This window comes from Patagioenas fasciata, chromosome 22, assembly GCF_037038585.1.
Source record: "Patagioenas fasciata isolate bPatFas1 chromosome 22, bPatFas1.hap1, whole genome shotgun sequence".
NCBI classification, from domain to species: domain Eukaryota; kingdom Metazoa; phylum Chordata; class Aves; order Columbiformes; family Columbidae; genus Patagioenas; species Patagioenas fasciata.
The window spans coordinates 1,137,779-1,165,122 of record NC_092541.1 but is presented as its reverse complement, the minus strand read 5'-3'; the positions used below and the strand labels follow the sequence as shown (position 1 = coordinate 1,165,122).

At 58.5% G+C, this 27,344-nt stretch overlaps 5 protein-coding genes across 10 annotated transcripts; 3 read left to right on the top strand and 2 right to left on the bottom strand.

Moving 5' to 3' along the window:
• Positions 1-104: 104 nt before the first annotated feature.
• WNK4 (WNK lysine deficient protein kinase 4) lies at positions 105-12,253 on the top strand. Of its 4 annotated transcripts, none has more exons than XM_065855952.2 (20): positions 105-618; positions 5,664-5,836; positions 6,141-6,361; positions 6,443-6,600; positions 7,186-7,274; positions 7,358-7,577; positions 7,654-7,948; positions 8,076-8,200; positions 8,275-8,342; positions 8,422-8,563; positions 8,637-8,753; positions 8,835-8,990; positions 9,143-9,200; positions 9,330-9,476; positions 9,601-10,172; positions 10,352-10,448; positions 10,547-10,958; positions 11,352-11,554; positions 11,645-11,742; positions 11,848-12,253. In XM_065855952.2, exons 1-20 carry the CDS (start codon positions 181-183, stop codon positions 11,869-11,871), a joined length of 3,813 nt encoding a protein of 1,270 aa, XP_065712024.2. In that variant the 5' UTR covers positions 105-180; the 3' UTR covers positions 11,872-12,253. The 4 variants fall into 4 exon arrangements, with proteins under 4 accessions (XP_065712024.2, XP_071674100.1, XP_071674098.1 ...); XM_071817999.1 differs by having other exon boundaries at positions 9,140-9,200; positions 10,373-10,448; XM_071817997.1 differs by having other exon boundaries at positions 9,140-9,200.
• Positions 12,254-12,520: 267 nt separating this feature from the next.
• On the bottom strand, positions 12,521-13,219 carry COA3 (cytochrome c oxidase assembly factor 3). Its single transcript, XM_065855951.2, is given in 2 exon segments — positions 12,521-12,881; positions 12,970-13,219. Coding segments are annotated over 2 exon segments (363 nt in total). The 3' UTR covers positions 12,521-12,768.
• Positions 13,220-13,268: 49 nt separating this feature from the next.
• CNTD1 (cyclin N-terminal domain containing 1) lies at positions 13,269-16,396 on the top strand. Of its 3 annotated transcripts, none has more exons than XM_071818005.1 (7): positions 13,273-13,689; positions 13,889-13,964; positions 14,195-14,363; positions 14,633-14,795; positions 15,295-15,386; positions 15,769-15,865; positions 16,203-16,396. In XM_071818005.1, the coding sequence occupies exons 1-7, from the start codon at positions 13,518-13,520 to the stop codon at positions 16,349-16,351; spliced, it is 918 nt and encodes a 305-aa protein (XP_071674106.1). In that variant the 5' UTR covers positions 13,273-13,517; the 3' UTR covers positions 16,352-16,396. The 3 variants fall into 3 exon arrangements, with proteins under 3 accessions (XP_071674105.1, XP_071674106.1, XP_065712014.2); XM_065855942.2 differs by having other exon boundaries at positions 13,276-13,689; positions 15,242-15,386; XM_071818004.1 differs by lacking the exon at positions 16,203-16,396 and having other exon boundaries at positions 13,269-13,689; positions 15,769-16,181.
• A 146-nt stretch (positions 16,397-16,542) lies between these two features.
• Positions 16,543-21,623, bottom strand: BECN1 (beclin 1). Its single transcript, XM_065855934.2, has 11 exons — positions 21,451-21,623; positions 21,302-21,369; positions 20,797-20,855; positions 20,352-20,442; positions 19,955-20,091; positions 19,522-19,716; positions 19,172-19,318; positions 18,306-18,455; positions 18,159-18,219; positions 17,614-17,756; positions 16,543-17,297 (listed from the first exon to the last, which is right to left on the bottom strand). Exons 1-11 carry the CDS (start codon positions 21,575-21,577, stop codon positions 17,129-17,131), a joined length of 1,347 nt encoding a protein of 448 aa, XP_065712006.1. The 5' UTR covers positions 21,578-21,623; the 3' UTR covers positions 16,543-17,128.
• A 572-nt stretch (positions 21,624-22,195) lies between these two features.
• On the top strand, positions 22,196-27,221 carry PSME3 (proteasome activator subunit 3). Its single transcript, XM_065855945.2, has 11 exons — positions 22,196-22,375; positions 22,805-22,837; positions 23,117-23,179; positions 23,663-23,767; positions 24,070-24,118; positions 24,705-24,817; positions 25,679-25,747; positions 25,951-26,018; positions 26,165-26,219; positions 26,465-26,551; positions 27,004-27,221. Exons 1-11 carry the CDS (start codon positions 22,334-22,336, stop codon positions 27,082-27,084), a joined length of 765 nt encoding a protein of 254 aa, XP_065712017.1. The 5' UTR covers positions 22,196-22,333; the 3' UTR covers positions 27,085-27,221.
• The last annotated feature ends 123 nt before the right edge of the window (positions 27,222-27,344 follow it).

The window sequence follows — 27,344 nt, the reverse complement described above, 5'->3', positions numbered from 1 at the left end:
GGCGCAGCGGCGGTGGGGGGGCGGTGGCCGCGGCGGGGGCGGGCCCGGGCGGGGCGGGGGCGGGGCCGCCGGGCGGGGCCGGGGCCGGTGCCCCGGGGCCGGGACTCGGCGCTGCGGGGTCTGCGGCGGCACCAGGTGCGAAGCTGCGCGGGAGCGGCCGCCCCGGGCCGGGCTGAGGCGATGCTGGCGGCGGAGCTCACCGGAGCCATGTCCCAGCCCGAGGCGGAGCGGGCGGGAGGCGGCTCCGCGCCGGAACCGGAGCCGGGGCTCCCCGGACGGGCCCCGCACCGCAACCGCAGCTGGCGGCCCTCGGGACGCGACTCCCGCCGCTCCTCCTTCCGCTTCAACCGGCGGAGCTCGGCCGAGCTGGAGCTGCTGGGCTACCCGGCGCCGGACGAGGGGCGCGGGGGGTCGCCGCCGCTGCCGTCACCGGGCGCCACCGGGCGCCGGGAGCCGGAGGAGACGGAGAGCGAGGAGGTGGAGACGCGGGCGGTCGCCACCTCCCCCGACGGCCGGTTCCTCAAGTTCGACATCGAGATCGGCCGAGGCTCGTTCAAGACCGTCTACAAGGGGCTGGACACGGAGACCACGGTGGAGGTGGCTTGGTGTGAGCTGCAGGTACGGCTGCCTGTGTCCTGCCTGTGTCCCGCCTGCACCCTGCCTGTGTCCCGCCTGCACCCTGCCTGTGTCCTGCCTGTCCCGGGGGAGGGGGCTGCAGAAGGGGCCCCTTCTCCATGCATTTTCCCTGGCATGGGCAGCCCCCGGCCCTGAGCCCCTCTGTCTGCCCATGTGGGAACCATGGGGCATCTCCCCTGGGCTGGAGCCCGTCCCAGAGAGCGCGGGGACCCGAGATCCCCTGTTTGTACCAGGCACATCAGCACCTTTCTGCAGGTTGGGGCTCCGCTCACTGCCCGGTGCTGTGCCCGTCTCCACCAGTGCCTCGCGGGGCTCTTGGCCTGGGCCCAGGTTCTCTGCTTAATGCCGCTGCTCCTGGCCCTCCTGCCCATCACGTGCTGTTTTCCATTTGCCTTCTCGCTGCCTGCACTGTGGAGCACACCGGGGTGCCTGTGCTGTTGGTGCCAGTTTCGCTCCGGGGCTTTACAGGTGGATCCAGGACTGGCTGCTGGCACTGAGCACCCCGCTGCCTTTTCAGTGTCCCCCAACTTGCAGCTTTCCCTTTGGAAGGGCAGTGGTGCCCTCTCCGGTGCCGGTCTCTGCACGTGCACCCGCGCCAGTGCCGGAGCTGCCCCGGGCTTTCCTCCGATAGCCCTCGGCGTGCGCCGGGGCACGTGTCCGCAGCGCGCTCCCATCGCAGCAGGGTACAGCGCGACCTTGGGGCGCTCTGCCTGCTCGACCTTGGCTGAAGCGGTGCCTGTGGGCACCTGCGTGTGGTTTCTGTGATGCTGCCAGGGGGCTCTCTGCTGGGAGCACCCAGACCTGTGGTTTTCCTGGTCTCTGAGCAGCGCATCCATCTCCTCACCGCCCTGCAGCCTGGCAGAGCGATGCTGGCAGCGGGATGCTGAGGGCAGTAGTGAAGGTGTTGCCTCTGCAACGCCTTTTCCCACTTGTCCATGGTCTTGGCCATGGAGACACCAGGGAGGGCCGTGCCCTGGGGCTCCGTTTTCTCCTTGGAGCCCCTGGGGAGGGGCTTTGGCAAAGTCCAAAGTCTGCAAGAGGCTCCTGACTCTGGGATGGCTGCTGGGGCTGGAAGGTCCAAGTCCTTGTTTACACAGAAAAACGTGTCTTGCGAGTTCATTGTCTTGTTCCTAAAACCTTGGTGCATCTGCAGGCAGCTGCCAGGGCTCAGTCCTTGGGGCGGCTGCAGCCCAGTGGTGCAAGAAGAAGGTGCTGAGCTCGCAGCGGGTGGTTTCTGGAGAGCTGACTGTGGCCTCTTAGCGAGGAAGGTGAAGTCTTGGGCCTCCGCCTGCCTTAGCGGGTTGCACAATCGCTTCAGCGGCTGCCGAGAGCCAGCTCAGTGCTCCCTCCCTCCTGTGGCCCTGTCCGAAGGCTCCGTGTGAGTCCCGTGTCCCTTCAGGCAGTGGGGGAAGCACCGGCCTGTGGCTGGCAGGGACAGGCTCTCCTTGGCGAGCCCAAGATCTTCTCCAGATGAGTCAGCCGTGCCCGGCACGTCCCGCCCGGCTGGCGCATCCCTCCCTGGGGTCTCAGCCCCTCGTCACAGACGCGCCCCAGCTCCCCTGCGCTGGCAGCCGGCACGCGGCTCACACCCTGCCCTCCTGCTCACCCCCGTGACTGCGCTGCGGGGTCCCTGTCCCCACCCCAGTTCTGCCAGAGCAGCTCCTGTGTGTCGGCTGGGGTGGGATGCAGCCCCCGGTGCCCGTCCTGCAGCCTGGGGGGCAGCTCTGGTGTCCCAAGAGGTGGCTGTTGGGGGACAATACTCACCCTCCCAGGGGGAGGAAAGAGGGTCAGGAAGCAAAACCGCTCCCGTGCCCCCAGTCCTGTGCCCCTGCCCCACAAGCCGGCCAGGCTGGTGGGGGCTGGAGCTGTGGGAGCCACTCGCTTGGCCCCCACGAGCTGGTGGGGGACACGTGCGCAGAGCCCAAGCTCCTGTCCCACGAGCATCCCGTGGTGCTGAGACCTGGTAGACCTGGCTCCCCGCCACCCGCTGTCACCCTCCCAGATGGAGCTGAGTCCCCGCCAAGGGCCCCAGCACCTGCCCCCCCATACTTCACCCCCCCATCTCCCTTCACCCCCCATCTCCCTTCCCCACCCCACACTCGACTCTGTCCTATTGCTCTTTATCCAGTGTCTCTTGTCCCAAAATCCACATCCCACGAGAGGCTGAGAGCACAAGAAGCAGACTTTTTAAAGTTGTTTCTTTTTTTTTTTCAGCAATCATGCAAAGAATCAGACACTGTGACACAAATACGGGATTTAGAACCGCAAATAAAAATGGTTGTGGTTCTGCCCTTTTTTAAAAATAGCTTTGTCCTGTGTCTTTCACAGTTCTCCTTTTATTACCCTTCAATTCTAAATGAGTACCAAACCTCAGCCCTGACCTGTTCTGGTCTGAGAGCCTCGTCCAGCTGCTCTGATGGGTCCCAATCCCAAATCCCAGCTTTTCGTGCCATCCTCACCCTGCTCTTCCCTCCCAGGCCATTTTTACCTGTCCCCTGCCTTCCTGTGGGACCCCTCTGGGGACGTCCCATCCCTGTCCCCCAGTCCTGAACGCGGCGTCTGTCTTTACCTCCCGCCCGCGTCCCGCAGCCCCACCATGACCTGTTTGTGCTTTCCAGCTTTAGACCGGGACTATTTCTGTTGATCGGTGTTGCGGGCGGTGGGGACGGAGGAAGCGGGGAGGAAACCAGAGGCCCGGAGCGGGATGGAGCTGTAAATACCTGCCCGTGAGCGGTTTTCCTGTGGGTCCCCTTGGCGAGTGCAGCCTCCCCCAGCCCCCTTGCCCAGGTAACCTTGGGCTGTGGAGCACTTTTCTTCCTAAATCCCTGCATCTTCCTCAAATCCTGTCCATGGCATCGTCCCAAAATCCTGTCCATCCTGTACACAACCCATCCTGCCTGCGCTGTGGTTGGGAATCGTGCTCTGCCTGTCTGGGGCGTGATTTAGGTTATGGTTGGACTTGATGAGCTTTAGGGTCTCTTCAAACTGAAATGATTGTGTGATTCTATGAACTGAGGAGCTCAGGGGGGATTTGCTCGACGGGGGGTCCTGTGGGCTGGAGAACGTGTGTCTGTGCGCATACACAAGGTCACTGCTCGCCAAGCGATGGGGACAGACCCGTGGTGAGGAGCAGGCGCTTCTGCCAAGGGACTGGGGGGCTCAGGGCCGCTCCACAGCCTGGCAAGACCCGTCCTTGGCCACCGAGCCTGTCCCTCCCTCCCGCGCTGGCCTCGGTTCCCGCTGTTGGCCGTGCAGGGCTCCCCGGCAGCCAGCTCCTGGCGCTGGGACGGGGCTGGAGCGCTGCCACCCAGCTCCTCGCCCATCCCCAGCGTCCTCCTCTGCCCTGCACGAGGTGCCGCTAGGAAAGGACACGGTGTCCCTGCGTGCCGTGCGGGGCTCTGCTGGCAGCCCTGCCGGCCCTGCGTGAGCAGCTCCTGTGGCCGCGCTGGGGCCGGATCGGGTCCTGCTGCCGGTGCTCGGTGGAACCAGCTGCCCCTTCAGTCGTGCCTCACGTTCACCAGGGGAGGTTGAGGTGGGATCTGGGGAACAATTTCTTCCCCAAAGGGCTGTGGGGCATTGGAACAGGCTGCCCAGGGCAGTGCTGGAGTCACCATCCCTGGAGGGCTGGACAGACGGACGTGAGGTTCTCAGGTTCTTAGTGCTAGGGTGGGTTAATGGTTGAACGCGATCTTGAGGGTGTTTTCCAACCAAAATGTTTCCATGATTCTATGGATGGCGCTGGGTGAGCCCAGTGGTCCCGGCACATGCTGGGGATGAGCTGGGCTTCCCCAGTCCCTGCTCCGGGCACCCCAGGAGAAGTGGCCTCATGCTGGGCATTCTCCAGGGGGTGACACGGTGGGGACTATGCTGGGACAACCACTCCAAGCAGGGTCCCCTCTTGCCGAGCTGGGAGAGCTGTGACCACCCATAGCTCCCTCCCTGCCCCTGTTCGTAGCCCGTGTCAGCTTCCCCGTGCCTGGGCCGGTTTGCGGGACGAAGTGGAGTCTCCGGGCTACTCGGTGGGAAGCGGGGGGCCGAGGGGTCTGGGCAGGGCAGCCGGTGAGCTGCGCAGGGGCTCCGGTTGCTGTTTTCCTCCCCGGGTATGAAAGGTCCCATTCATCCTGCGGCAGCAGGGCTCAGGTTCTCCTCTGCGCCGAGCCGGTCCCTGAGCGTGTGTTAAAAGCAGAGGGGATTATGGAGCAGCTCCAGCCCAGCCGTGGGGCCGGCTGTGATGCAACAAAACTATTACGAAAGCTGCCTGGGGCTGATGGATGGCGGCTGTTGGCCAAGGAGCCCAGCACGGCGGTGGGAGTGCGGGGGTCGCCTGCGGCAGTTTTTGTTCCTTGTCCCCTGAGTGTGGGCTGGATCGGGGGGTCCCAGCTGGGTGTCCCCATGCTCTGCAGTGGCCCTTTGGGGTCCTGGGCTGTGGTGGAGGCGTCGCAGGGGATGCTGCTCTGCTCCTGCTCGGGTGGGATCCAGCTCCGTCAAGGTCTGTCTGGCTGGCTCCCCGCTTTCTGTGCCATGGGGACATGTCCCTCCAGGATGAGGGGTCCTGGTCCTCCCCGCTGGCCCCAGCTCTGCGCGGTGCCCGTGTCAGCGCTCGGCTTCGGTTTCCACTTTAATTAACTCGAGCAGAAAGAACATGGAAAAACCTGGGCTGGAGCCGCCCCCGCCTGCGCTCCCCAACAAAGGCCCCATTGAGGCGGCCCCGGCACCCGGCCATGGCGCTGCCCGGGGTGTCCCAGCGGGGAGCGGGGCTGTGCTGGGGGGCACAGGGGCTGTGTGGGGCACAGTGTGGGGCAGAGCCCCCGTGTGTCCCCTTGGCTGGGTGGGGGTCCCCATATTGTGCTGGAACCTTTGTGCTGCGGGACAGCAGATCTGAGCCCGGTTCTGGACCACGGCAGCCCCTGGTGCCTTGTGTGTGGGGAGCAGGGACAAGGACGTGAGGGTCTCTTGTAAGCCAGGGCATCCCCCTGTGCTTGCTGGGGACCCCTCGTGCCCCCCTCACCTCCCAAACTCCCCTGCAGACACGGAAGCTGTCGAAGACCGAGCGGCAGCGGTTCAGCGAGGAGGTGGAGATGCTGAAGGGGCTGCAGCACCCCAACATCGTCCGCTTCTATGACTCCTGGAAGTCATCTGTCAAAGGCCAGATCTGCATCGTGCTGGTCACAGAGCTCATGACATCCGGCACCTTGAAAACGTGAGCGGGGACGCCCAGGTTGGGGTGCTCAGGGAAGGGGATGAGTCTGCAACTGGGAGCTGGTGAGGCCACATCTCGAATTCTGGGGTCAGTTCTGGGCTCTTCACGCCAAGAAACCCTTGAGGTGCTGGAGCGAGTGGAGAGAGGGGAACGGAGCTGGTGAGGGGCTGGAGCACAAGTGTGATGGGAGCGGCTGAGGGACCTGGGGGGTTCAGCTGGAGAACAGGAGCTGAGGGGAGACCTTCTGATCTCTGAACTGCCTGAAAGGAGATTGGAGCACTGAGCGTGTTGATCTCTTGTGCAGGTACCTGAAGCGGTTCAAGGAGATGAAGCTGAAGGTTCTGCAGCGCTGGAGCCGGCAGATCCTCAAGGGGCTGCACTTCCTGCACACCCGCTCGCCCCCCATCATCCACCGCGACCTCAAGTGCGACAACATCTTCATCACCGGCCCCACCGGCTCTGTCAAGATCGGGGACCTGGGTTTGGCCACGCTCAAGCGAGCCTCCTTCGCCAAGAGTGTCATAGGTGGGGTTCTGCTGTGCTCCGGGGGGGTGGCAGCGGGTGTTTTGTTGCCCTGGGGGTGCTGAACCCCATGGCTGCCCCCAGGCACCCCCGAGTTCATGGCACCAGAGATGTACGAGGAGAAGTACGACGAGGCCGTGGACGTCTACGCCTTTGGGATGTGCATGCTGGAGATGGCCACCTCCGAGTACCCCTACTCCGAGTGCCAGAACGCCGCCCAGATCTACCGCAAGGTCACCTCGGTGAGTGCCCCCGGGGCTGCGCACAGTGCCACGGTGCTGTGGTGGTGGATGGGGCTGGGGGGGACAGAGGGATGGAACCGTGCAGGTCTCACTGCGCCCTGAAATGTGTCTCTGTGCAGGTTGTGCAATACCAGATGTAGTCTGGGCGGTGAGAGGGTGCTGGGCTTGGCCAGACCCTGTGTCCCTCACCCTGTGTCCCTCACCCCAGCGGCTTAATGGGGTGGAACGGGAGCGGGACGGCTCAGCCACCCCCTGCCCGGGGCACCATGGCTGCCCTGGCTGGTTCCTGCCGGCTCCTGCCTGCTGGGGTGGAAAAGCAAAGCCCTGGGGGCATCCTGGCCCCGGCTGCCTGTGCAGGGACACACGGGGCTCTGTGCTGGGATTCAGGTCCCCATGCGTCCCCCACTGCTGGCAGGGGGAGCTAGGGCCCGTGGCTGCTTGGGGATTGTCCGTAGGTCCTGCAGCTGCCTGGGGACCACCAGTCAGTCCCGTGGCCCTGCAGAGCCCGGGTTCAGCCCCAGAGCCCCAGGAACCCGGCGCTGCGATGGGGCAGGCACAGGAGACACCGGCACTTGTCACCCCCAGGGTCTGAAACCCAGCAGCTTCTACAAGGTGAAAGTCCCGGAGCTGAAGGAGATCATCGAGGGCTGCATCCGCATGGACAAGAATGAGAGGTGGGGAGAGGAGGGGGGCGCTGGGAGGCAGAGCCAGAGCCCCCCCCAAGCCCCCTGCCCCACGCTGAGCTGTGTCCCTGCAGATACACCATCCAGGACCTGCTGGAGCACTCCTTCTTCCAGGAGGACACGGGGGTGCACGTGGAGCTGGCCGAGGAGGACGACGGCGTCAAGTCCGCGCTGAAGCTCTGGCTGCGCATGGACGACACGAAGAAGCTGCACGGCAAGTACAAGGACAACAACGCCATCGAGTTCCTCTTCGAGCTCTACAAGGACGTGGCAGAGGAGGTGGCCCAGGAGATGGTGGGTGCAAGGACAGAGGAACCCTGGGTGCCGCAGGGTCCCTGTCCCGCGATGTCACCAGCCCTCTCCCATCCAGGTGGTCCTGGGCTTTGTCTGCGAGGCCGACTACAAGCTGGTGGCCAAGGCGGTGCGGGACCGCGTGGTCGCCATCAAGCGCAAGCGGGAGAAACTGAAGCGCGCCCGGGAGACGCGATCGCCCGCAGAGCCAGAGCAAGAGGAGCTCAAGTCCCCGCTGCCACCCGGTGCCCCCACCCCGGTCACCCCCAGCTCCGGGGACTTCAGCAGCACCTTCCCCCCGGAGCCCGAGGAGCCCGAGGCCGACCAGCACCAGCACTTCACCTACCGCCACACCAGCTACTCCTCGGCCACCTGTGCGTAGGCACCGGGCGGGGGACAGCGGGGTGACACAGGGTGACACCAGCCGTGTCGTGCACCCAGCCCCAAAGCCGGGGAGGGGGCTCTGGCTCCAGCTGTGCTCACACGGGCGTTTCTCCGCAGCCGATTGCGAGACTGACGGCTACCTGAGCTCCTCTGGCTTCCTGGATGACCCGGCCCATCGCAGCTTCTCTGCAGGGGACTCCACCAGCCCCCCGCCCGCCCGCCCCGCGCGCTGCTTCCCCACGGTGAGTGGGGACCCACGGGGCTGTTGGGGTTCCCAGCGGCCGCAGCAGCGGCTCACACCATCCTCTCCGCGCAGAGCATCGCGGTCCAGCTGCCCGGCGAGCATCTCCACCCCGCCAGCGGCTTCTCGTCCCCGGTGGACAGGTGAGGACGGGGGGGACCCGGCCGGGGGACAAACGGGGAGCACAGGGGCTGGGAACGGCTGTGCTGATGCTTCCCGCAGCTACGCCTCGGACGTGGCGTCCGGCATGAGCGACGGCTGCGAGGGGCTGTCGGCCAGCGAGCAGAGCAACAAGGTGCCGCCCAAACGGGCGTCGGGGAAGCTGCTGCGGCGCCGAGCGCGGTCCCGGCTGCGCGTCACCAATGTGAGTGCCGGGGGTGCCGGGGGGTGCTGGGTGGGTGTGTGTCCCTGTGCTGAGCCAGCTCTGTCACCCACAGATCTCCGACAAGAACGACCGGGTGGTGGAGTGCCAGCTGCAGACCTACAACAACAAGATGGTGACCTTCAAGTTCGACCTGGATGGGGACAACCCCGAGGAAATCGCGGCCGTCATGGTGAGCGCAGGGTGGGGGGTGAGGGTGGGGGGGTCTTGCCTGGCTGTGCTGGGTGCTGAGCGGCCCCTCTGCCCCCCACAGGTCCACAACGAGTTCATCCTCAAGTCGGAGCGGGACGGCTTCATCCAGCGCATCCGGGACATCATCCACCGCGTGGAGACCCTGCTCCGCAAGGACGGGCACGGTGCCACCGAGCTGCCCGACAGCCCTGAGGCCGAGCGCGGCCCCGGCAGCTGCGTGAGTGCCCAGTCCTGGTGCCACCCTGCCTGCCGGAGCCACCAGCTCCTGTCCCTGCAGCAGTGGGGCTGGGGTGGAGGCCGGGGAGGTTCAGCTCAGCCCGTCCGGGGTCGCTGCCCCAGCGCTGGGCTCAGCCACGTCCCCCTCAGCAGGTGGACCTGCAGCTGCAGGAGCTCTCGCGCTCCATCTCCTCCTCATCCTCGCTCAGCGGTACGTCTGTGCCCCTCCGCAGCCCTTCCCGTCCTCCCCAGCCCCAGGCAGGGTGGGTGATGTCCCCGGCTGAGCCCAGGGGGTGCTGGGGGGGACACGTCCTGCCTCAGCTGTCACCCTGTGCCGCAGACCTGGGCTGCACCAGTCCCAGCCTCTCAGTCCCGTCCCCCGTCCTGCCGACGCTGAGCAGCTCCCCACTGGAGAACGATCCCGCCAGCCCCACGGAGCCCCCGGCAGCCCCCGAGCTGCAGCCGCCACTGCCAGGCTCTCCTGCAGGTACCAGCCCCAGCACCTCCATCTCCCTGCAGTAGCCATCGTGCCACGGCCGGTCCCTTGCTGCCACAGGGGTTTGGGGGCTCGTGGAGGTCGGGGGACGCTCCTGACCCTCCTCTCTTCGCAGGCTCCCTGCAGACCTGGCCCCTCGTCTCGACAGCTCCCTCCTGGCTACCGGTGTCGCCGGGGTTCCCGCAGACCCCCCCAAGCACCCCGGGGGAGCCTGTTCCACCTGCCCTGCCGCTGTCCCCGCTGCCATTCCCCACCTCCCCTGTCCCCAGCAGCCCCCTGAGCCCCCCCGCCGTGACCAGCACACCCTGGTCCCCCGCTGCTCCCCTCCTGTCCCTGGCCAACGTCTTCTCGCTGGCAGTGATGAGCGTGGCCCACACGCTGCTGCCCGCCGTCTCCTCCATCGCCAGCTCGGGGGGGCATCTCTACTCCCCACTGCTGCCACGGCCACAGAGCCTTGTCCTGGGTCCCCCCCGCTTCGCCTACCCCAACCCTGCCAGCATGGCCAAGCACCCCCCAGCCCACAGCGGGACCCTGGAGTCGGTGGGCGCTGCTGTCCCCACTGCTGGGGGGGCAGTGCCGTTCCCTCCCCCGGCACCAGCCTCGCCGAGTCCCATGGGGAGAGAGGACATGGGGAGTCCCCTGCCACCGCTGAGCGCGTCCACGCCAGGGAGCCCTGAGGGCGGCACAGTGAGTATGGGGGGGTGCCACTCAAGGTGGGGGGCAGTGCTGGGGGGCTGGGTTGTCACTGCCCTGGGTGGGGACAGGGAGCCCTGTGGTGCAGGGAGGGCTGAGCGGGCGGTGGGTCCCAGGGCCTGGGGGAACCATCGGGGGGCCCGGGGGTGGCTGATGGTGCTCGGTGCCCACAGGCGCCACTTGGCTCCCCCCAGCCCGGCCACCCCCTCATCATCTCAGAGTCGCCAGCCTCCGGCGAGCCCAAGCCGCAGCTCTCGCCCATCAGCGAAGGTGAGGTGGGGACAAGCCGAGGCTGCGGTTGTGTCACCGCAATGTCCCCACCAGCCCACACACCCCGAACCCCACCCTGCCCCTCCTGTCCCCGGCAGAAGCCAAGCCCCAGATCCTGGGCCGGTTCCGGGTGACGCCAACCAAAGACCCGGTGGTGACGTCCCTGGTGCCGGGCAGCAGCGATGGCAGCAGTGACGGTGAGCAGCGCGGCGTGGGGCCGGCAGCCAGCAGGTCCCCCCCGCCTGTGGCCCCGGATACAGGGGACACCTCAAGCAGTGACTCGGACTCGGCGCTGGAGACAGCAGCACAGGACCCCGAGGCCGAGGAGGCGACGGTGGCACCGGCGGAGAGTGACCGGGATGTCCCCGCGGAGGACGAGGGTGCGGAGACCGTGCCGCAGGCCGTGCTGAGCCAGGTCTGGCTCTCCCGCAACTTGTCCTACCCGAGCAGCGATGACAGCGAGAGCGAGGACGAGGAGATCTGGGAGGAGCTGCAGAATCTGCGCCAGAAGTGAGCAGCCCCATGGAAAAAAGTGGGGGAGCAGCCAGAGGAGCAGTGCAGGGATCCAAAAGGGGACAGTTCTCCCCACCTGCCCCAAATCAGGGATGATTTCCCCTCCCTGGAGCCCCTGGCTTGTCTGCGAGGACAATGTCACCTCCTTGGACACCCTGGTTTGGCCAGGAAGACAATGTCCCCTCCCCAGCAACCCTCATTTGGTTGGGAAGACAATGCCCCCTCCCTGGACTCCCTGATTTGGCCAGGAGCACCACATCCCCCTCTCCACAGCCCCTGGCTTGGCCGGGAGGACAATGTCCCCTCCCTGAAGCCCGTCTCAGCTGGGAGGACAACGTCCCCTCCCCAGGGGCTCTGTCTCAGCTGTCACCCCCCCCGTGTCCCCCGCAGGCACCTGGCCGAGGTGCAGTTGCTGCAGAGCGCGCAGAAGAAAGAGATCGAGGAGCTGTACCTGCGGCTGGGCAAGCAGCCGCCGCTGGCCATCGTGTCCCCGGCCGCCATGCTGTCCAGCCGCCAGCGCCGCCTCTCCAAGGGCAGCTTCAACCCCTCCCGCCGCAACAGCCTCCAGCGCCTGGAGCTGGCGCAGCCCCCAGGTGACGCCCCAACTCTCCCCCATTGCCTCCCGGGGTTGGGAGGGGGGTCACAGCCCCGTGTCCCCGCTCAGGGCCGGTTTGTCCCCGCAGGCATCATGCGGCGGAACTCGCTGAGCGGCAGCAGCACCGGCTCGCAAGAGCAGCGCCCGAGCAAGGGGGTGACGTTCGCCGATGACGTCGCACGGATGGTAAGCATGGGGGGACAGGGAGAGGAGGGGACACGGATCCTGCTGCTGGCGGCCCCGTGGTGCTCCCAGTGCTCCCCAACTCACTGCTGCTTCTCTCCCCAGTAGCCAACTGGCCAGGAGCGACTCTGAACTACCTCAACCAAGTGCCTGCAGCACGGGGTGAGTGGGAGCCCCAGTGCCGGCCCCCAACCACCCCACAGCCCTTGGCCGCCGTCCTTTATGGATTCAATCCCAGCTGAACCCGCGCAGGCAGAACTGGGCCCTGCCCTGAGAAGAACCAGCCCCCATTGCATCCCAGTCATCATCCATCCCCTCCGGCCACCCTCCCTCCACCTCCAGCCCTGCCCAGGAGAACATGTGGGGGCCCTGGGGCTCCCCCGCTCGCTGCCACCCTCATCTCACTCCAATGAATCTCCCCTCCGCCCCATAGCGTGACAGGAACGGCAGCAGGGGCACTTTGTTATGAACTGGTGTCTGGAAAGCGTTTTCATAAATATGAATTAAATACCAACAGGGTCTGTGTGTGTTTGTCCAGCGGAACTTGGAATCGTTTTGGTCGGAAAAGACCCTCAAGGTCATCAAGTCCAACCATTAACCCAACGCTTGCACTAAACTGTGTCCCTAAGGCTTGTGGACACGGTCCGTGCCATCAGCTCGTGATAAGAGCAAACCAAGATGACGAACAGCAACGTAGGGAATTGCCCGATCCCTGCACACCCGAGTGGGGAAGGAAGATCCAGAGCTGGGCCACCAGCTGCTTTACCAACAGCTGCTGATGTTGTCTCCAGACAGGGTGTTTATTGGGGGAGGTGATGGGCACCCAGGAGCGAGTCCTTGCTGCTCTCCCGCAGAAAAGCGGCTGCTTTCGGGGAGGGGGCCCTGCCCGCAGGGGGACCCCCACACCCCCCCCAGGCCGCACCGAGCCCTGCGCAGGCCCCGAGTCCCGCAAGGGCTGCTGCCCCGTGCCCGGGCCGTTCCCCTGTGCCCCAGGCCCGTAACTCGCTCCCGGGTCCGGTCCCTCCGGGCTCAACTCGCCGCTCCCTCCGCCCGCGCCCGGGCCCGCGCCCGCGCCGCCTCCGCCTCCTGCTCCAGCTCGTCCAGGAACCGCTCCTGCGACACCGAGTAGAAGGTGTAGCCGTCTACGGGAGCCGTTAAGGAAAACAACGGGCGCGGCCCACCCGCCCCGGCCCGGCCCGGCCCGGCCCGGCCCCGCTCCCCGCAGGATACAGATGCCCAAGGCCACCGCGCCGATGCCGAGCGCCAGCAGCACGTTGCGGCCGCGGAGCCGGCGCTGCAGGGCCCGCTGGCGCTGGGCGCGCTCCACCTGCGCCATAAGGAGCCGCTGCTCGGGGCTCAGCCCCGGCTCCCGCGCGGGGTCGATGCGCTGCGCGAACGCCGCTTCCCCGCCCGACTCCCGCGGCGCCGCCATCTTCCCCTCCCGGCCCCGCCGCTTCCGCGCCGCGCGGCGACGTCACATCCGGCGAGGAGGGCTGACCAAGCGAGAGGGCGACGCAGGAGAGAGGGGCGTCGAGTGATTGGCTGCAGCCCGGCGTGTGGCCGCGGAAGAGGCGCGCTCTGATTGGCGGAGCGCGGTCCCGTGACCGGGAAGGCGCTGAGGCGGGGCCGCACTCGGGAGCGGCCTCAGCGCTGAGGGGTCGCGGGCTCCGTGGGCTCCGGTTCCTCTGAGGCCTCCCGGGGTCTTTCCCAACGGCGGGGACAAAACTCTGTGGACCTTAGTGGACTAATTATCGTCCTTAAGGCCTCCGAGCTGCCCCATGGGGTCCCCGGTGCGGGCGGGGTCCTGGTGTGGGGACTCAGGCCCCATTTTTGGTGAGGTGGCTCCTGAGATCATTGAGGATACGCTGATCCATTTGGCCACGGAAAACGAGCAGTACCTGAGCGAGCTGTCTGATCAGGCCGGGTGCTTCAAAGAGGCACAGATAGTGGGTGAGACTTTGTTTTTATCAGCTACAGCTGACTCCTGGGGTCATTAACAGCTGTGTAACTAATTCCTGAGATGGTTAATAGCTGTGTAATTAACTCCTGGGACAGTCAACAGCTGCATAATTATTTCCTGTGCTGTTAACAGCTGTGTAATAGCTTCAGGTGACTGGAGTGCATGACTGTTGCACTTTTTTTCCTCCAGAATTTATATTCCTTTTGTCTGAAAAATGGCACTTGGACCAATCAGTGCGGTACCAAGCGGTGGAGTTGCTCGAAAGGTAATAAATGCCCTGATGTTCAGTGCATTTCTCATTTCTCTCCACTATATGCACTCTATACCACTCATTCAAGCAACGTATGACATATTTTTGTGTGTGTCTAGAGCTTTGCCTCTAATAATTTAATGCAAATTAACAGTTACCTGTATATTCCAAGTACATGCAGAATCACTTTTCTTTGTTTTCATAGCAGAAAAGAACTGTTTTCTGAGCCGTTGTGGGTTTTGCAGGTTTATGATGAAGCAAATAGAACAAATCTCCTCTGGAGGGAAGGTTAAAAGCCGTGACCAAGGACATGGCAGCACCTGCCGCTCTCTGCAGGATCAGATCCGCGACACCTTTGTCCTGCGGCTCGTGTCGTGCGTTCAGCTCGCCAGCAAACTTTCCTTACACTACAATGTAAGCCAGTGAAACCTTTTCTTACAATGTTTTTTAGCAATGGGATGTTACATAGTACGTTAATCTCTGTTAAATACTAGATTTCCTCCTTGAAAGACACAAATGATAGTGAAACACAAAGTATATTGAAATGGAGACCTAAGCTTTTTCCATTTAGGGCAGATTGTCACTCATCAAGTAACAATTTCTCAGGAAATGTTCCCAGGGGGAAAAAAAGTACAGGCTTCATTGCATGGAAGATAATTTGTCTTTTTTTTTTCCCTCTTAAGGTAGTAAACAGTGACACAGCTTTGAAATTTCTGCAATCCCTAAAATACTCGTACACCAAGCAGGAACTGCTGGAGTCGGAGCTTGCGGTTTTGAAAACTCTGCGCTTCCAGATCAACGTGTCGACCCCTCTGGCTTACGTGGAATTGCTCCTGGAGGTTTTAGGTAAGAATTAGTAGAAGAGAATGGAAAAGGGATTTTTTTTAAGGCATGAGAGCTATTACTGATCAGAACCAAAATGTATTACAGATTTTTGTATCCTGTGAAGGCAAATGAAACTTTTGAGTGTCCGGGGTGTGAGTTTTTGGATGAGAACTTTGTCCTTAATAGAATCGGATGTATGTTGGTGGGCAGCCAGTCGTGACTCATTCAGTAAAAGATTAAAGGGTTTAAAACCTCCAAACTGTGGTGTAAAGCCACACTCTCTCCAATGAATCAACTGTTTTCTTTGCCCAGAGACAACCTGAATTTCAGAATGAGTTAAATTATTCCAAGATAGAGAAACAAAGGGCAGTTGTGACCCGGAATCTTCATCCCTCTCTTAAAATATCTTAACGCTTCGTTCTAATTCGGTTTAATGACTCGAAGCGCGTATCTGATCTCTGTGCCAGGCCACAACGGCTGTTTGCTTCCTGCACAACCATTGCATTTCATGTGTATCCAGCTGCTGGACTTCTCCTACCTCATGAGAGACACCATCTACGACACACTGTTGAAGGTCGCCATCGAAAATCCGACACCAAACAAGCTGCAGGTGTAAGTGGTTTATGTCACTATTCCTCAAAATAACTATTTGAAATTAAAACCCTGAAAAAAATATGAAATAGCTGCATAATTCCAATTATGCCTTTTTTTTTTTTTTAAGCAAGTTTTAACATAATCTAATTTGGGGTTTTTTAAGTGTTATTTATTGTTCACCTGTTCAAAGCAACGTACTTTACGTTAGCTTTACGGGTGAGTTAGGAAAGTGTTTAACTTAATCATAAAAATCCAGCTTTACCACTATCAGTTAATCATGCCTTATGTGGACTGAATGAGCCAGTGTGTCCATAGGCTGTGCAGCAATTCCAGAAACAGGTGGTTTTGAAGTGTAAAAGTAGCACTGTTTTACACCAGAAAGATGCTTTTACTTCTGCAGATCCAAGTTTTTGACAGTAAAGGAAGATTCAATGCTCTTGGCTGTTGGAATCATCAGCACGAGTGTGTTTGTACTCCACCCTGGGCACTGGAAGCAGGTAGAGGGACCTGGGGGGTTCAGCGAGGAAACGGCCTCAAGTTGTACCAGGGGAGGTTGAGGTTGGATCTGGGGAACAATTTATCCCCCAAAGGGCTGTGGGGCATTGGAACAGGCTGCCCAGTGCAGTGCTGGAGTCACCATCCCTGGAGGGGGTGAAAATACACATAGATGAGGTTCTCACGGAAACTATTTAGTGCCAGGGTGGGGAACAGTTGGTCTCTGATCTTAAAGGTCTTTTCCAACCAAAATGATTCTGATTACTCCCATTAGACTTGGGTTTAGAAGCACATCTGTAAATTAAGTGCTGTAAAGAAGTATCTTCATTTATTTTGAAGGTTGTGGAGCATTTAAACTCTGTCACTGGCATAACTTCACAAAGTATCTTAGAATTCTCTTACGCGGTGCTGACGCACGTCCTCGGCGGCACCACTCCGAGGCAGCACCGCGGGACAAGAGCTCCAGAGAACAGAATTTTGCGTCTTAAATAGAATTATCTTCAACAGCCAGGTGCTCGTGTGGCAGCAGCAAACTGTCATACTGCTGCTAACGGTCCCTTTTCCCTGATCCTGCACAACTTGGGTTTACTTTCGGTTTTGAACACCAGGCATTCTGTGATATTTCACGTTAGGTGTTAATTAGAAAAGCTCATCCTTTCAGGATGCTGAATGAAAGCAATTTTTGTGTAGAATAGTGTTTTTATTATTCACTCTGTGCAGCTCAGTGCAAGAACAGGCTGCAGGAAGCGTTACAAAGAGTTAATGTCATTGTAGCTACAGGATTTTCAACAGTGTCAAACCTCCTCAAGTTCAGGGGCACAAAGAAGTGCTGATGTGACTTAGGAAAGATTTTATTTCAAACCGTCTTTAATGACCAAGCAGAACTCCCGTGAGTTATTCCACATTATTCTCCGCATTTGTCACGTTTTGCTTTCCTAACCTGTGTTTTAAGGTGTAACAGAACCGAAGTACTGGTGTTTTAAGTTCAACAGCAGTTTATACGCATCTATAAACCCCAAAAGTACCAGTTTAGCATCTGTTCAATAGCTGATTTTTTTTATTATTCTGTTCAGCTCAATGATATAACTTTACATATTGCTTTTCTATACACTACTTGTAGTAACGGTATTTTAAATAAAGTGTCTTGTGGATTTTTGGTATTGTAAACATTTTGTACTGGTTAATATTAAAAGACATCTTGATTTTTTACTTTCTCCAACAAAATGCAGATGTTCTACAGCTGCCAGGACAAGTTCTTTACATGGTTACTTGTTATAGAATTGGGATGAGACCCAGGCAAGACCCCACTTCAGGTTAGTTAACATGAATTTTAGTGCTTTTGTCCATTGCTCCTCGGAGTTAAATTGCGTTTTAATAGAGTAAGAGCCACCACTGCCACCTGTGTCTTCAATCTTCCCCTTCTCCACGTCCATCCTGGATCACACACACAGTTTTATTAGCGCATTAGCACTGCAAGCATTTAATTTCAAGATGACATCAAATACTAAAATTTAAATCTGATGTTCGTATTATCATATGTAAGAATGCTTTGTTTTTAAAGGAAATCCAGCAAGCACCAGGTCTTCCCTGAGGACCTAGCTTTACATTTTAATTTAAAATGCGCAGGATTTGCTATTAGTTTAAGACCACCAGATGATTCCAGAGGGACAGGGCTGGGCCAGAGGTCGGTTAGCGCTGCACAGGACAGCCCACGAGGTGTTAATCTGACATGTTCTACAGCAACACTCACCTGTAGGGCAAACAAAACCGAGTTTCGCCTTTTTCCACCTCCTCTTTAAACTGCTGCACGCAGTCCAGGAAAGCCACCATCGCATGGTCGAACTTATTGTCCCAGAAAAACCTCAGGCCTCCGGAACAATACAAGGGCAGCTCCTGGAAAAAGAGATTTGTTTCCATTTTAGATACGCTCAGCGCAGCTCTGTAGTCTCTTGTAAGGGTTACGTTTGTCGTAGGATGCTTAGAAATGGTTTGTGGCACATAAGCGTGACTTGGTTTGCGGTAAGTGCGGGCTGGGGTTCCCAATCACCCCAGGTGACGTTCTCTTCCTCGCGCCAGCTGCAGCGCATAGTTCAAGTCCTATCAGTTTTTAATGCTACTGGGTGGCAGAACAAGTGGGTTTATAGAGATAGGAAGCGAGATATTGCGTTGGAGAAGTCAGGGCAGCTGCTTCTCCTGTACCATATGCTCATAAAGAGCTCAGTTTGTTTTCTGCATCCCCCAGAGCTCTGTGGCATTCAGGGTCAATGTCCTCGATTTGTTCAGGATCTCTCTTACCTTTGATTTGTCTGTGAGAGACTCTAAATACGAGTGGTTGCCATACGGCACCAGGCGGTATCTGAAAGGAGAGAGGATTCATGGGCAGATGAGTCCAACTGTCTTTATCTGCATCAGAAGTAAAACGTGGTGTTATATCGCACGTACCTTTGAAACTTGAGGCCCATTTTGTTGGCGAGCGCGTGGAGCAGCAGCACCGTCTGTCCCCAGGCGGCGTTGATCTCGTTCCACTCCACGGGAACGCTGGGGAGGCGGCCAAGCCTGAAGTTATTTATTGTGCCAAACTGACCGCTGTGCCTGCGAGAAGAGGAATCACAAATAAGCGCAGTGGGGCAGGAGTGAGTTCAGAGAGGGGCAGGGAAGGTTGGGGTTGGATCTGGGGAACAATTTCTTCCCCAAAGGGCTGTGGGGCATTGGAACAGGCTGCCCAGGGCAGTGCTGGAGTCACCATCCCTGGAGGGTTGGACAGATGGACAGGAGGTTCTCAGGACATGGGGCAGTGCCAGGGGTGGGGGAATGGGTGGACTCCATGATCTTGAGGGTCTTTTCCAACTAAAATGATTCAGTGATTCCAGGAATGGCTTCCAGCACAGGAACCAAGCAAAGGCTGTGTACTCACGGGTCTGGTGGCTCTGGGTAAAGAGTGTTTAAAAATATCAACCACTTGTGCCCTTTTTAGGACAGAGTTCATTTAAAAAACCACAACCAAACCCTCCAACCCCCTGAGCTCGCTGCTCTCTAAAGCCTGACACTAGAGCGGGACTGCTGGCTGCCACAGTAGGTCCCAGTTCGTTAACGGGGTTGACAAAGGAGCCGTTTCATGGTCTGTCTGGACATCTGCACATCATCGCAAACCTCCCTCAGCCAACACTGTTGGGCGCTGTGACCGGTCACTGTGTTGTGGGGTAACTGGAATTAAACAAGCACCTTCCCTGCCAAGCGCAGCGTTACTGAACTGGCCTCACACATCAGATTTATAGCAAAATGACACAATATTCCAGCATCTACGTTACCAGATGTGAAAGGTCGCATTGAACACGTTGGTTTTCTTTAATTTATCCAGTTGCATCTGGGCATAGCGCATTTGGTTGTCCACGCTTTTTAGCTCATCATCCAGCTCCAGTTGCTGCCTCTTGAATTCACAGTATTCCTTCTGATACCTTTTAGTAAAAGCAAGACAAGAAACTCAGTGCAGACTCTTACAGAACAGTGGCTGCTCACACAATATACCAGTTGTTTTTTCCTAATTTTACAAAGAACAAGCCGCTTGCATTTGTGCATTATTTACAGGTTTCCCCGTGTTGTAATCTCATTTATCTGTTACCTAAATTCCCTGCCCTACACTGCGGTTTTGTTCACTCACTGAGCTTCTTCCTGCTCCAGCCGCTCGGCCTCTGCCCTGACTCTCTCAAAATCTTCAGCCACCGTCTTGCGGTTTTTCTCAACGTCCTCCAGCTCCTGGATCAGCTGCTCTTCCTCCAGCGCAAGTTCTTTTAGCTCTGTCTGCAGTTTCTCCTTGTCATCCTCGTTCATTTGTTCCAGGATCTCCAGGCATCTCCTAGAGGAGAGTGACATGATCAACCAAAACTGCCACCAACACCCTCAGCTCCTTTTCCACCGGGCACTTTCCAGTTGCTCCTCCCCGAGCCTACAACATTCACGGGGTTGTTGTGACCCACGTGCAGGACCCAGCACTCAGCCTTATTGAACCTCAGACAATTAGGCTCGGCTCTGATTGTTTTTCCCAAGTTTCAAGCTAACGCAGCGCAGTCTCAGCTCACACCCGGCTCACTCACCGGTAGTTCTGACACTCGTTCTCCGTGATGTTGAGCTGCGTGTCCAGCTGGTCCAGCAGTGTGTCCGTGCACTCCTCGCACAGAGGGTGATCGACGTCTGTCTGCCCTGACATGATGTCAAACAGGTCACCGGTCACCTGCGGGGAGAGCTCACCCTCAGTTGGGGCAGAACCACAGGCGGCTGCTTTCAACAGTCACGCAATTCTTCAATCGGTGAAGTATTTTTCACAGGTTAAGTTTTGATTTAAAACAAACCAGCTTTACTGAACTACTCAGCGACAGAAATACCGGCAGGCCAGTGCTGCGGGTGACTTTACGGTTTAATTTTGCAGAATATCGAGAAAAACTGATGCTCTGCTCAAAAGCATCCAAGTTTACCAGCTCACGGAACACTCGCCTTGAGCCTCCGGCTGAGGTTTTCCATCGTGCCGCCATCCGACGCTTCCCCGATCAGCGTGAAGCTGTTGGCGCTTTCCGTCGACATCATCCTTGGAAGGAATTTAGTCAAGAGTTGAGTGATGAGGGTCTAGAGCCAGCTCTAGCGCTAGACTTAAACCTCAGACTAGTTCCAGAGTCAGAGTGGAAGAACAAGCGCAGGAGGCCGGGAAGCCCGCGGGTCAGGAGGGCTCTATCGCAACAGCGCTTTGCGTTAATTTGGAGCTAATGAGCAGCATCCTAATGAGCAGTGACATAACACCAGGGGGTTCGCTGCTGAGCAGCCCTCGGGGTCACAGGGAACGGGATGCGCGGTGACGCCGGCGGTAACACCCCCGGTGGCCATACGGGACCCGCCTGTGACGGGGACCAGCCCGGTGGGAGCGCGGCGGCACCGGTGACTGTACCTGGCTGGCGGGATGAACCTCCGGGAGACGCCATCCTGTCGGTTCTCTGTGAAGGCTTCCTGTGGGGTGAGAGGAAAACGGTCACCGGGAGGGGGACAAAAGCCGCTAGGAGAGGAGGGACATGGTCACCGGGAGGGGGGAAAACGGTCACTGGGAGGGGGACAAAAGCCACTAGGAGAGGAGGGACAGGGTCACCGGGAGGGGGACAAAAGCCGCTAGGAGAGGAGGGGCATGGTCACTGGGAGAGGGGTCAAAAGCCACTAGGAGAGGAGGGACACGGTCACCGGGAGGGGGGAAAACTGTCACCAGGAGGGGGACAAAAGCCACTGGGAAGGGAGGGAAAAGTCACCAAGAAGGGAGGGAAAATGGTCACCGGGAGAGGGGAAAACGGTCCTGGGCGGGGAGGGGACACGGTCACAGGGAGGGAAAATGGTCGCGGGAGAAGGAGACACGGTCACCGGAGAGCGGAACACCGTTACCGATAGGGCTCCCGCCTCCCCCGTACCTCCGTCAGGCCGCTCTCCTCTTCGTGCGCGTCCCCGGGCCGGGCAGGCGCTGCCGCCAGCAGCGGGGCTACGGGAGAGGAGGCGTCACCGCGGCCCGGGTCCCCCGCTTCCCCTCCCGGTTCCCCTCCCCTCCGCGCCCCGCCGGTACCGGTGAGCTCCTGGATGGTGAGGCGGTCGAGGATCTTGAAGGAGGTGTCGAGCTTGAGCGGCTGGCTGCAGCGCTGGCACACGAAGCTGACCTGCGTGGTGCAGGCGGGCGGCCGCGTCCCCTCCATCGCTCAGCCCCGCGCCCGCTCCGCCATGGCCGCGCACCGGAAATGACGCACACACCGGGGCCGGGGGGGGGGGGCACGGTCCTAGCAGGGCGATAGGGCAGCGCCCACCATCCCCCCCACATCGTTGTGAAGCTGCCAAATTAACGTAACCAATTAACATAAATGTTTTGCGACCACCTGCAAAACGAGCGATATTTCCCAAGTTTTAGACGGGGGGATATTCTTTGCGTTTTCGATCCTTCTGCGCAAGAGGGAGACAGAAGATGAAGCGATGCATCGTTCAGAAGCAGAGTGCTCAGCTTAGATTTCATAATTAATAGGTACAAGTAAGAAACTAAACAATTATACCCAGCATCACCCATTATTTCTTAGTATAATGTCAAATTTTTCAAAAATCGTGATGCACATGCAATAATTGTGTGAATTATAAGCACGTATCCCCAGCGCTGGTAAAATAAAGACCGCCGTTTAACACTGTAATTGATTCCGTGTTAAGTTTATATCTTCGTTTCAACTGAGTGTGCGTGTGTGTGAGTGTGAGCGTGTGTGTGAAGCGGCCAGGACCCGGCGGCGCGTGCGCGCGGAGTCACGCGGGGGGGCGCGCGGCATTGGCGGGCGCGCGGCGTGAGGTCACTTCCGGTGGCGGCGGCGCCGGTCCGTGTGTGTGTGTGAGAGGAGCGGGGGGCGCGGCGGCGCAGGCGGCCCCGCGGGAACTGCCAGACCCGGAGCGACCCCGACCCACCCGGACCCGCCGCCATGGCCTCGCTGCTCAAGGTGGACCCGGAGGTGAAGCTCAAGGTGCGACCCGCCCCGCCGGCTCAGGCCGCGGCGCCGTTGCGGCCCGGCCGTTGGTTGTGAGGCCGCCCGCCCGGTTTGTGTCCCCCCGCAGCGCTCCACACACCGGTAGCGCCGCTCCGTGGGTGGGGACGGGGCTTCTCCGCGGCCGCCGCCGAGCGCTCCCCGGGGTGCGGCGGATCCTCCTCGGCCCGAGCGGGTGCTGCTCGGTTCCCGGTTCCCCGCGCCTTCCCTCGCCCGGCTGGCGCGGCCTGGAGCGCGGGCGAGGCGGGCGGGCGGGCCCCCCAGACGGCTCTCGGGGGCGGAGCTGCCCCTGGAGCGCCCCGGGGCTCGGGCTGGAGCCGAGCTCCCCGGCGCAGGGTGCAGAGCTCGGTTTTGCTGAGCCCCGCATCCCCGCAGCGGCTCTGAACTGTTTCTTTGTCCCTTCTGCAGGTTGACTCCTTCAGGGAGCGCATCACCAGCGAGGTGAGTGTCTCTGCCGCTGCCCAGGAGCGATAGGGTTTTTCTGACAGTCCTGAGGGTCATTTGAGCCTCTCCTGGCAGGCCCACAGCGCTCAGAGCAGCAGCCACCTGTCCCTCACATCCCTCCTGGTGTCTTCTCACCTCGGTTTACCCTGGCGATCGCCGCAACTTGTGTTCTCTCGTGTTTCCTGCCTTTGCGCAGCTGGTTTCCCTGGTGTTGTTGCCCACTAACAGGACCCTCACACCGTTTTTTCACACCGTCCTCTGTTCTTTCTCTCTCAGGCTGAAGACCTGGTGGCAAACTTTTTCCCAAAGAAGCTGTTGGAACTCGATGGGTTCCTCAAGGTAAGGTTGACATTGCACTCTGGATCCTTTTTCCTTTTCAAGCTGCGTGTTGAAAGCAACCTGGCAGGTCTCGTCCTGTGCATTGTCTTGCATGTGTTGCCTCCTTACAAAGACACGAAGCAGCAGGTCTGTTCCTTGCGTGCACTGGAGTGCTCTTAGCTCTAGAGGGGGTGCTTCCTTTTTCAGTTTTCTTTGTGCACTCGCCACATTTATCTCTCTGACGCATTCGGCAGCTTCGGGCTGTCCTTGGCGATGCTGCGGGACTCCAGCGCTGCAGACAGCCGATGGCTTTGATCGCAGGCTGCATCCCGCGCGCTGCTCTGGGGTGGAGGGAGGTCTCCTCACAGGCCTATTGTTCGACTGTTTTTGTCATTAATCCCTATTTTATGGCTGGATAAGAGGGAGGTCTGAATCTTTTGTCATCTCGTTGTGTTTGGTGGAATTAGTTCGTAATTAAATAACAAATCCGCTTTATTTTTTTAGGAACCGATCCTGAATATTCACGATCTCACTCAGATCCATTCGGACATGAACCTCCCAGTGCCTGACCCGATTCTTCTCACCAACAGCCACGATGGGCTGGACGGGGTAGGGTTTCTCTCTTGGCTCCGATTCCCTGCTTCTCTTAATTAAAACTGCATGGCTTGCTCTGTGCCGGAGGAGGAGATTCTTATTTAATACCAGGCCCTGCTTCTCCCAAAGGCTTTAGGAATTGGTCTCTCGAGCCTGGGAAGAGGTAACGCTGTGCTCTGTAGTCCTCCTTTCCTGTTAAAGAAGGATATTTAGGAACCAGGAGCGCAGCAGAGAGGCTCTAAAGTTTTCCTTGTTTCCTTTTCAACACTGTTACAGCTTCTGACTAGTTTGTGAGTAAAACGTTTTGTATATTTTAGCCCAATATGAAAAAGAGGAAGCTGGAAGACCGCGAAGAGACCTTTCAGGGTAAGAGTCCCCACGTCTCTTGTGTTGCTGCCTGCGCCGTGTCTTAGGGGGTGAAATCACCTGCACCCCACTTGCCCTGTCCTGACAGCAGCTGCTGCTCGTCCAGACCTGTCCCTGAGACCTCTCAGATTGCGACCTGCGGATGTTCTGTTGTGGAGGAGTCAGGTTCCGGCTCTTAGAAGCATAATTAGGGCCTCTCTGATAGACATAAGTAGCACTTGCTTGAGCCTGGCTTGCTGATCTGTGTGCTGAGAGCCCTCCTTGTCTGGAGGAAGATACCAGGCTTTGGATTGAGCCGCGGCAGAACCGGCTCATACACGTGCAGCGGGAAGGTCCTTTGTGCCCAATCTCAGCAGCCTGGAGCTCTCCAGCTTTCATCTCCGTGTTTTTCTTTTCCTTCCCTTGTGGCAATCGCTGTTATCCCACATCAGACTTCCCCTTCCCCGCAGGTTAGCGATAACCGGGCTTGCTGTCTATGCTGGCCTTGGCAGGACATAAAACACTCGGGTGGACGTGCGGTCCGATCCCCTGGCGCAACCTTTGCGACGTGTCGCTGACGTGAAGTGTTTTTCTCCTCTGTCCTCAGGTACCAAAGTGTTTGTGATGCCCAACGGGATGCTGAAGAGCAACCAGCAGCTGGTGGACATCATTGAGAAAGTGAAACCAGAAATCAGGCTGCTCATTGAGAAGTGTAACACGGTGGGTGTTGCGCTGCAGCGAGTGGAGGTTTTAGGATGGTTTTGCTCCTGGAGAACAAAGATGCTGTGGGTGGAAGGAGCAGCCCCTCTGTGTTGTCTGAGAGAGTTGGGGTGTTCAGCCTGGAGAAGAGAAAGCTCTGGGGAGACCTTATTGCGGCCTTTCTGTGCTTAAAAGAAAGATGGGGACAGACTTTTTTTTGCAGGGCCTGGTACGATAGGACAAGGGGTGATGGTTTGAAACTAAAGTAGGGAGATTCAGGCTGGACATGAGGAAGGAATTGTTGGCCCTGAGGGTGGTGAGAGCCTGGCCCAGGTACCCAGAGAGGTGGTGGATGAACCATCCCTGGAGACATCCCAGGCCAGGCTGGATGGGGCTCTGAGCACCCTGAGCTGGTGAAGATGTCCCTGCTCATGGCAGGGGGGGCACTGGGGGAGCTTTAAGGTCCCTTCAACCCAAACCATTCTGTGACTCTGTTCTGTAGAGGAGGAAAGGCAGGATTTGTATTGCAGTGATTAAAAGTGTCTGGGAGGTAGGTGGGGGGAAATAATGTTTTCCTGAGCCCTCAAGGAGCTCCGTAGTTCACTTGCTGGAGGAGGACGATGACTGCTGTTCTGACTCCTTCCTTGAGGCTCCTCTTCACCCTTTGCACAGTCACAGACACTGAGAGCTGCCCATGAGCAGCTGCGCTTGTGTGGCGTCCCAGCCACATAGGAAATAATCTCAGAAGTGTTGCATGAGCGTGAAGGACCTGCAGTTTATCAGGAATTGCATGGCAAATGACCCGATGACTTTTGGTAAAACCTTTGAGAGGCATCTCTGGAGATGTTGGAATTGATGAGCCTTGTGATCTTTCCACCACAGGTGAAAATGTGGGTGCAGCTTCTCATCCCCAGGATAGAAGATGGAAACAACTTTGGTGTTTCTATTCAGGTGAGGCACCGCGGCCGAACGAGGGAACCGTGCTCCAGGGACACGGATCTCTTGGGTTCCTCTGAATCTTTCCATTCATGGAGTCCAGCATCTGCAGTCCTGGGCTTGGTTTAGATTGTAAAACCCAGACCTGAGCTTGACATGGCTCTGTTGAGACGTGTTGCAGTCTCATGAATCTCATGGCTTCCTTGTCTTCCCTGCAGGAGGAAACAGTTGCTGAGCTTCGAACTGTGGAGAGTGAGGCCGCATCCTACCTGGACCAGATTTCTAGGTAGGCCTGCAAGAACAGGCTCCTTTTTTTGGGCGGGAATCCTCTTGGGAAAAGGAAACTGCTTGGGGAAAGTCCTCCAGTTCTTCTAAGGCAGCTTGAACGCGATGTTCTTTATCTGACCTTTATTCTCTCCCTTTTCCTACCAGATATTATATCACAAGAGCAAAGTTGGTTTCCAAAATAGCTAAGTACCCTCACGTGGTAAGTAAACAGTGAAGCGAAGGTTTACGTGCTACACCCTGCTGCTTTTTGGGACTCTTTGGGCCACTTGGTCACTGTCCCTTTGGAGCTGAGGGTCCTGGGGGAGGAGGTGGGATTGTACAGGGGTTACAGGTGGTTAGAGGAGAGCGGGCGGAAGGGGGAGTTCCTGTGCGGAAGGAGCTTCGCTTGTGTCTGGGAGGCAGAGCCAAGCTCAGGCCGCTCAGCCGCGTCTCTGCTGTCCGCAGGAGGATTACCGCCGCACGGTGACAGAGATCGACGAGAAGGAGTACATCAGTCTGCGCCTGATCATTTCAGAGCTGAGGAATCAATACGTAAGTGAAAAAGAGCTCAGCCGTGGAGAGCGCCCTTTTCATCCTGCTGCCTCTGCACCACTTCCCAGAGCCGCGGGTGTTCCCAACTGAGGGTTCACGCGAGTCTAGCGCAAAATACTCCTTCCACCTCCGTGATCCGAAGCTGTGTGGAACAAGCTGTTCCTGAGGGCTGTAAAGATAAATTTTCTCTTTTTAGTGTAAAACCTGGCTGAAAGAGGCCGTTAATCTCCTCAAGGTGTGTGTTTGCACATGGGGGTTGATGGTGGTGCCAGGCTGAGCTGTGCTGCTGTTTTAACCGCTGGGAAAGCTGAACAGTGGGCGAGATGAGGTTCTTAGGGACATGGGTTAGTGCCAGGGTTGGGTTAGCAGTTGGGCTCTATGATCTTGAGGGTCTTTTCCAACCAAAATCATTCTATAATTCTAGTCTGAGTCCTGTTCTCTCATGTTTGCAGGTCACTTTGCATGACATGATCCTTAAAAACATTGAGAAGATCAAGAGGCCTCGGAGCAGCAATGCTGAGACCCTCTATTAAGTGTCAACGTTTGAACTTGAGAACTGTTCAGTCAACTCAAGACCGTCATTGCCTTGGTTTGTTACGTGACTATCGAGACGGGAAACTGGCTGGAAATAGTATCGCATTCTTAGTTAAACTAAAGCAATTCTCGCCTAGTTTTGTGATTGGTTTTGTTCAGGTCTCAGGTGTTCTCCCTCCCTCTAGTAACTGGTAACGAGGAGGCCGTGCCGCTTTGGGCCACCCCACAGGAACATTCCTCACGCCTTTCTTCCTACCCG

What these genes read in the sequence shown, in the direction of transcription:
- WNK4 (XM_071817997.1), top strand. Translation starts at nt 181, where the DNA reads ATGCTGGCGGCGGAGCTCACCGGAGCCATGTCCCAGCCCGAGGCGGAG. An exon ending in AGGAGGTGGCCCAGGAGATG is followed by an intron (nt 7,578 to 7,653) that starts GTGGGTGCAAGG and finishes TCTCCCATCCAG; the next exon opens with GTGGTCCTGGGCTTTGTCTG. An exon ending in CTGCAGAATCTGCGCCAGAA is followed by an intron (nt 10,959 to 11,351) that starts GTGAGCAGCCCC and finishes TGTCCCCCGCAG; the next exon opens with GCACCTGGCCGAGGTGCAGT.
- CNTD1 (XM_065855942.2), top strand. Translation starts at nt 13,518, where the DNA reads ATGGGGTCCCCGGTGCGGGCGGGGTCCTGGTGTGGGGACTCAGGCCCC. An exon ending in CAAAGAGGCACAGATAGTGG is followed by an intron (nt 13,690 to 13,888) that starts GTGAGACTTTGT and finishes TTTTTCCTCCAG; the next exon opens with AATTTATATTCCTTTTGTCT. An exon ending in AACTTTCCTTACACTACAAT is followed by an intron (nt 14,364 to 14,632) that starts GTAAGCCAGTGA and finishes TTCCCTCTTAAG; the next exon opens with GTAGTAAACAGTGACACAGC.
- BECN1 (XM_065855934.2), bottom strand. Translation starts at nt 21,577, where the DNA reads ATGGAGGGGACGCGGCCGCCCGCCTGCACCACGCAGGTCAGCTTCGTG. An exon ending in CTCTCACAGACAAATCAAAG is followed by an intron (nt 17,757 to 18,158) that starts GTAAGAGAGATC and finishes CTCTTTTTCCAG; the next exon opens with GAGCTGCCCTTGTATTGTTC. An exon ending in CGGTTTTGTTTGCCCTACAG is followed by an intron (nt 17,298 to 17,613) that starts GTGAGTGTTGCT and finishes TGTGTGATCCAG; the next exon opens with GATGGACGTGGAGAAGGGGA.
- PSME3 (XM_065855945.2), top strand. Translation starts at nt 22,334, where the DNA reads ATGGCCTCGCTGCTCAAGGTGGACCCGGAGGTGAAGCTCAAG. An exon ending in TCATTGAGAAGTGTAACACG is followed by an intron (nt 24,818 to 25,678) that starts GTGGGTGTTGCG and finishes TTTCCACCACAG; the next exon opens with GTGAAAATGTGGGTGCAGCT. An exon ending in CAGAGCTGAGGAATCAATAC is followed by an intron (nt 26,552 to 27,003) that starts GTAAGTGAAAAA and finishes TCATGTTTGCAG; the next exon opens with GTCACTTTGCATGACATGAT.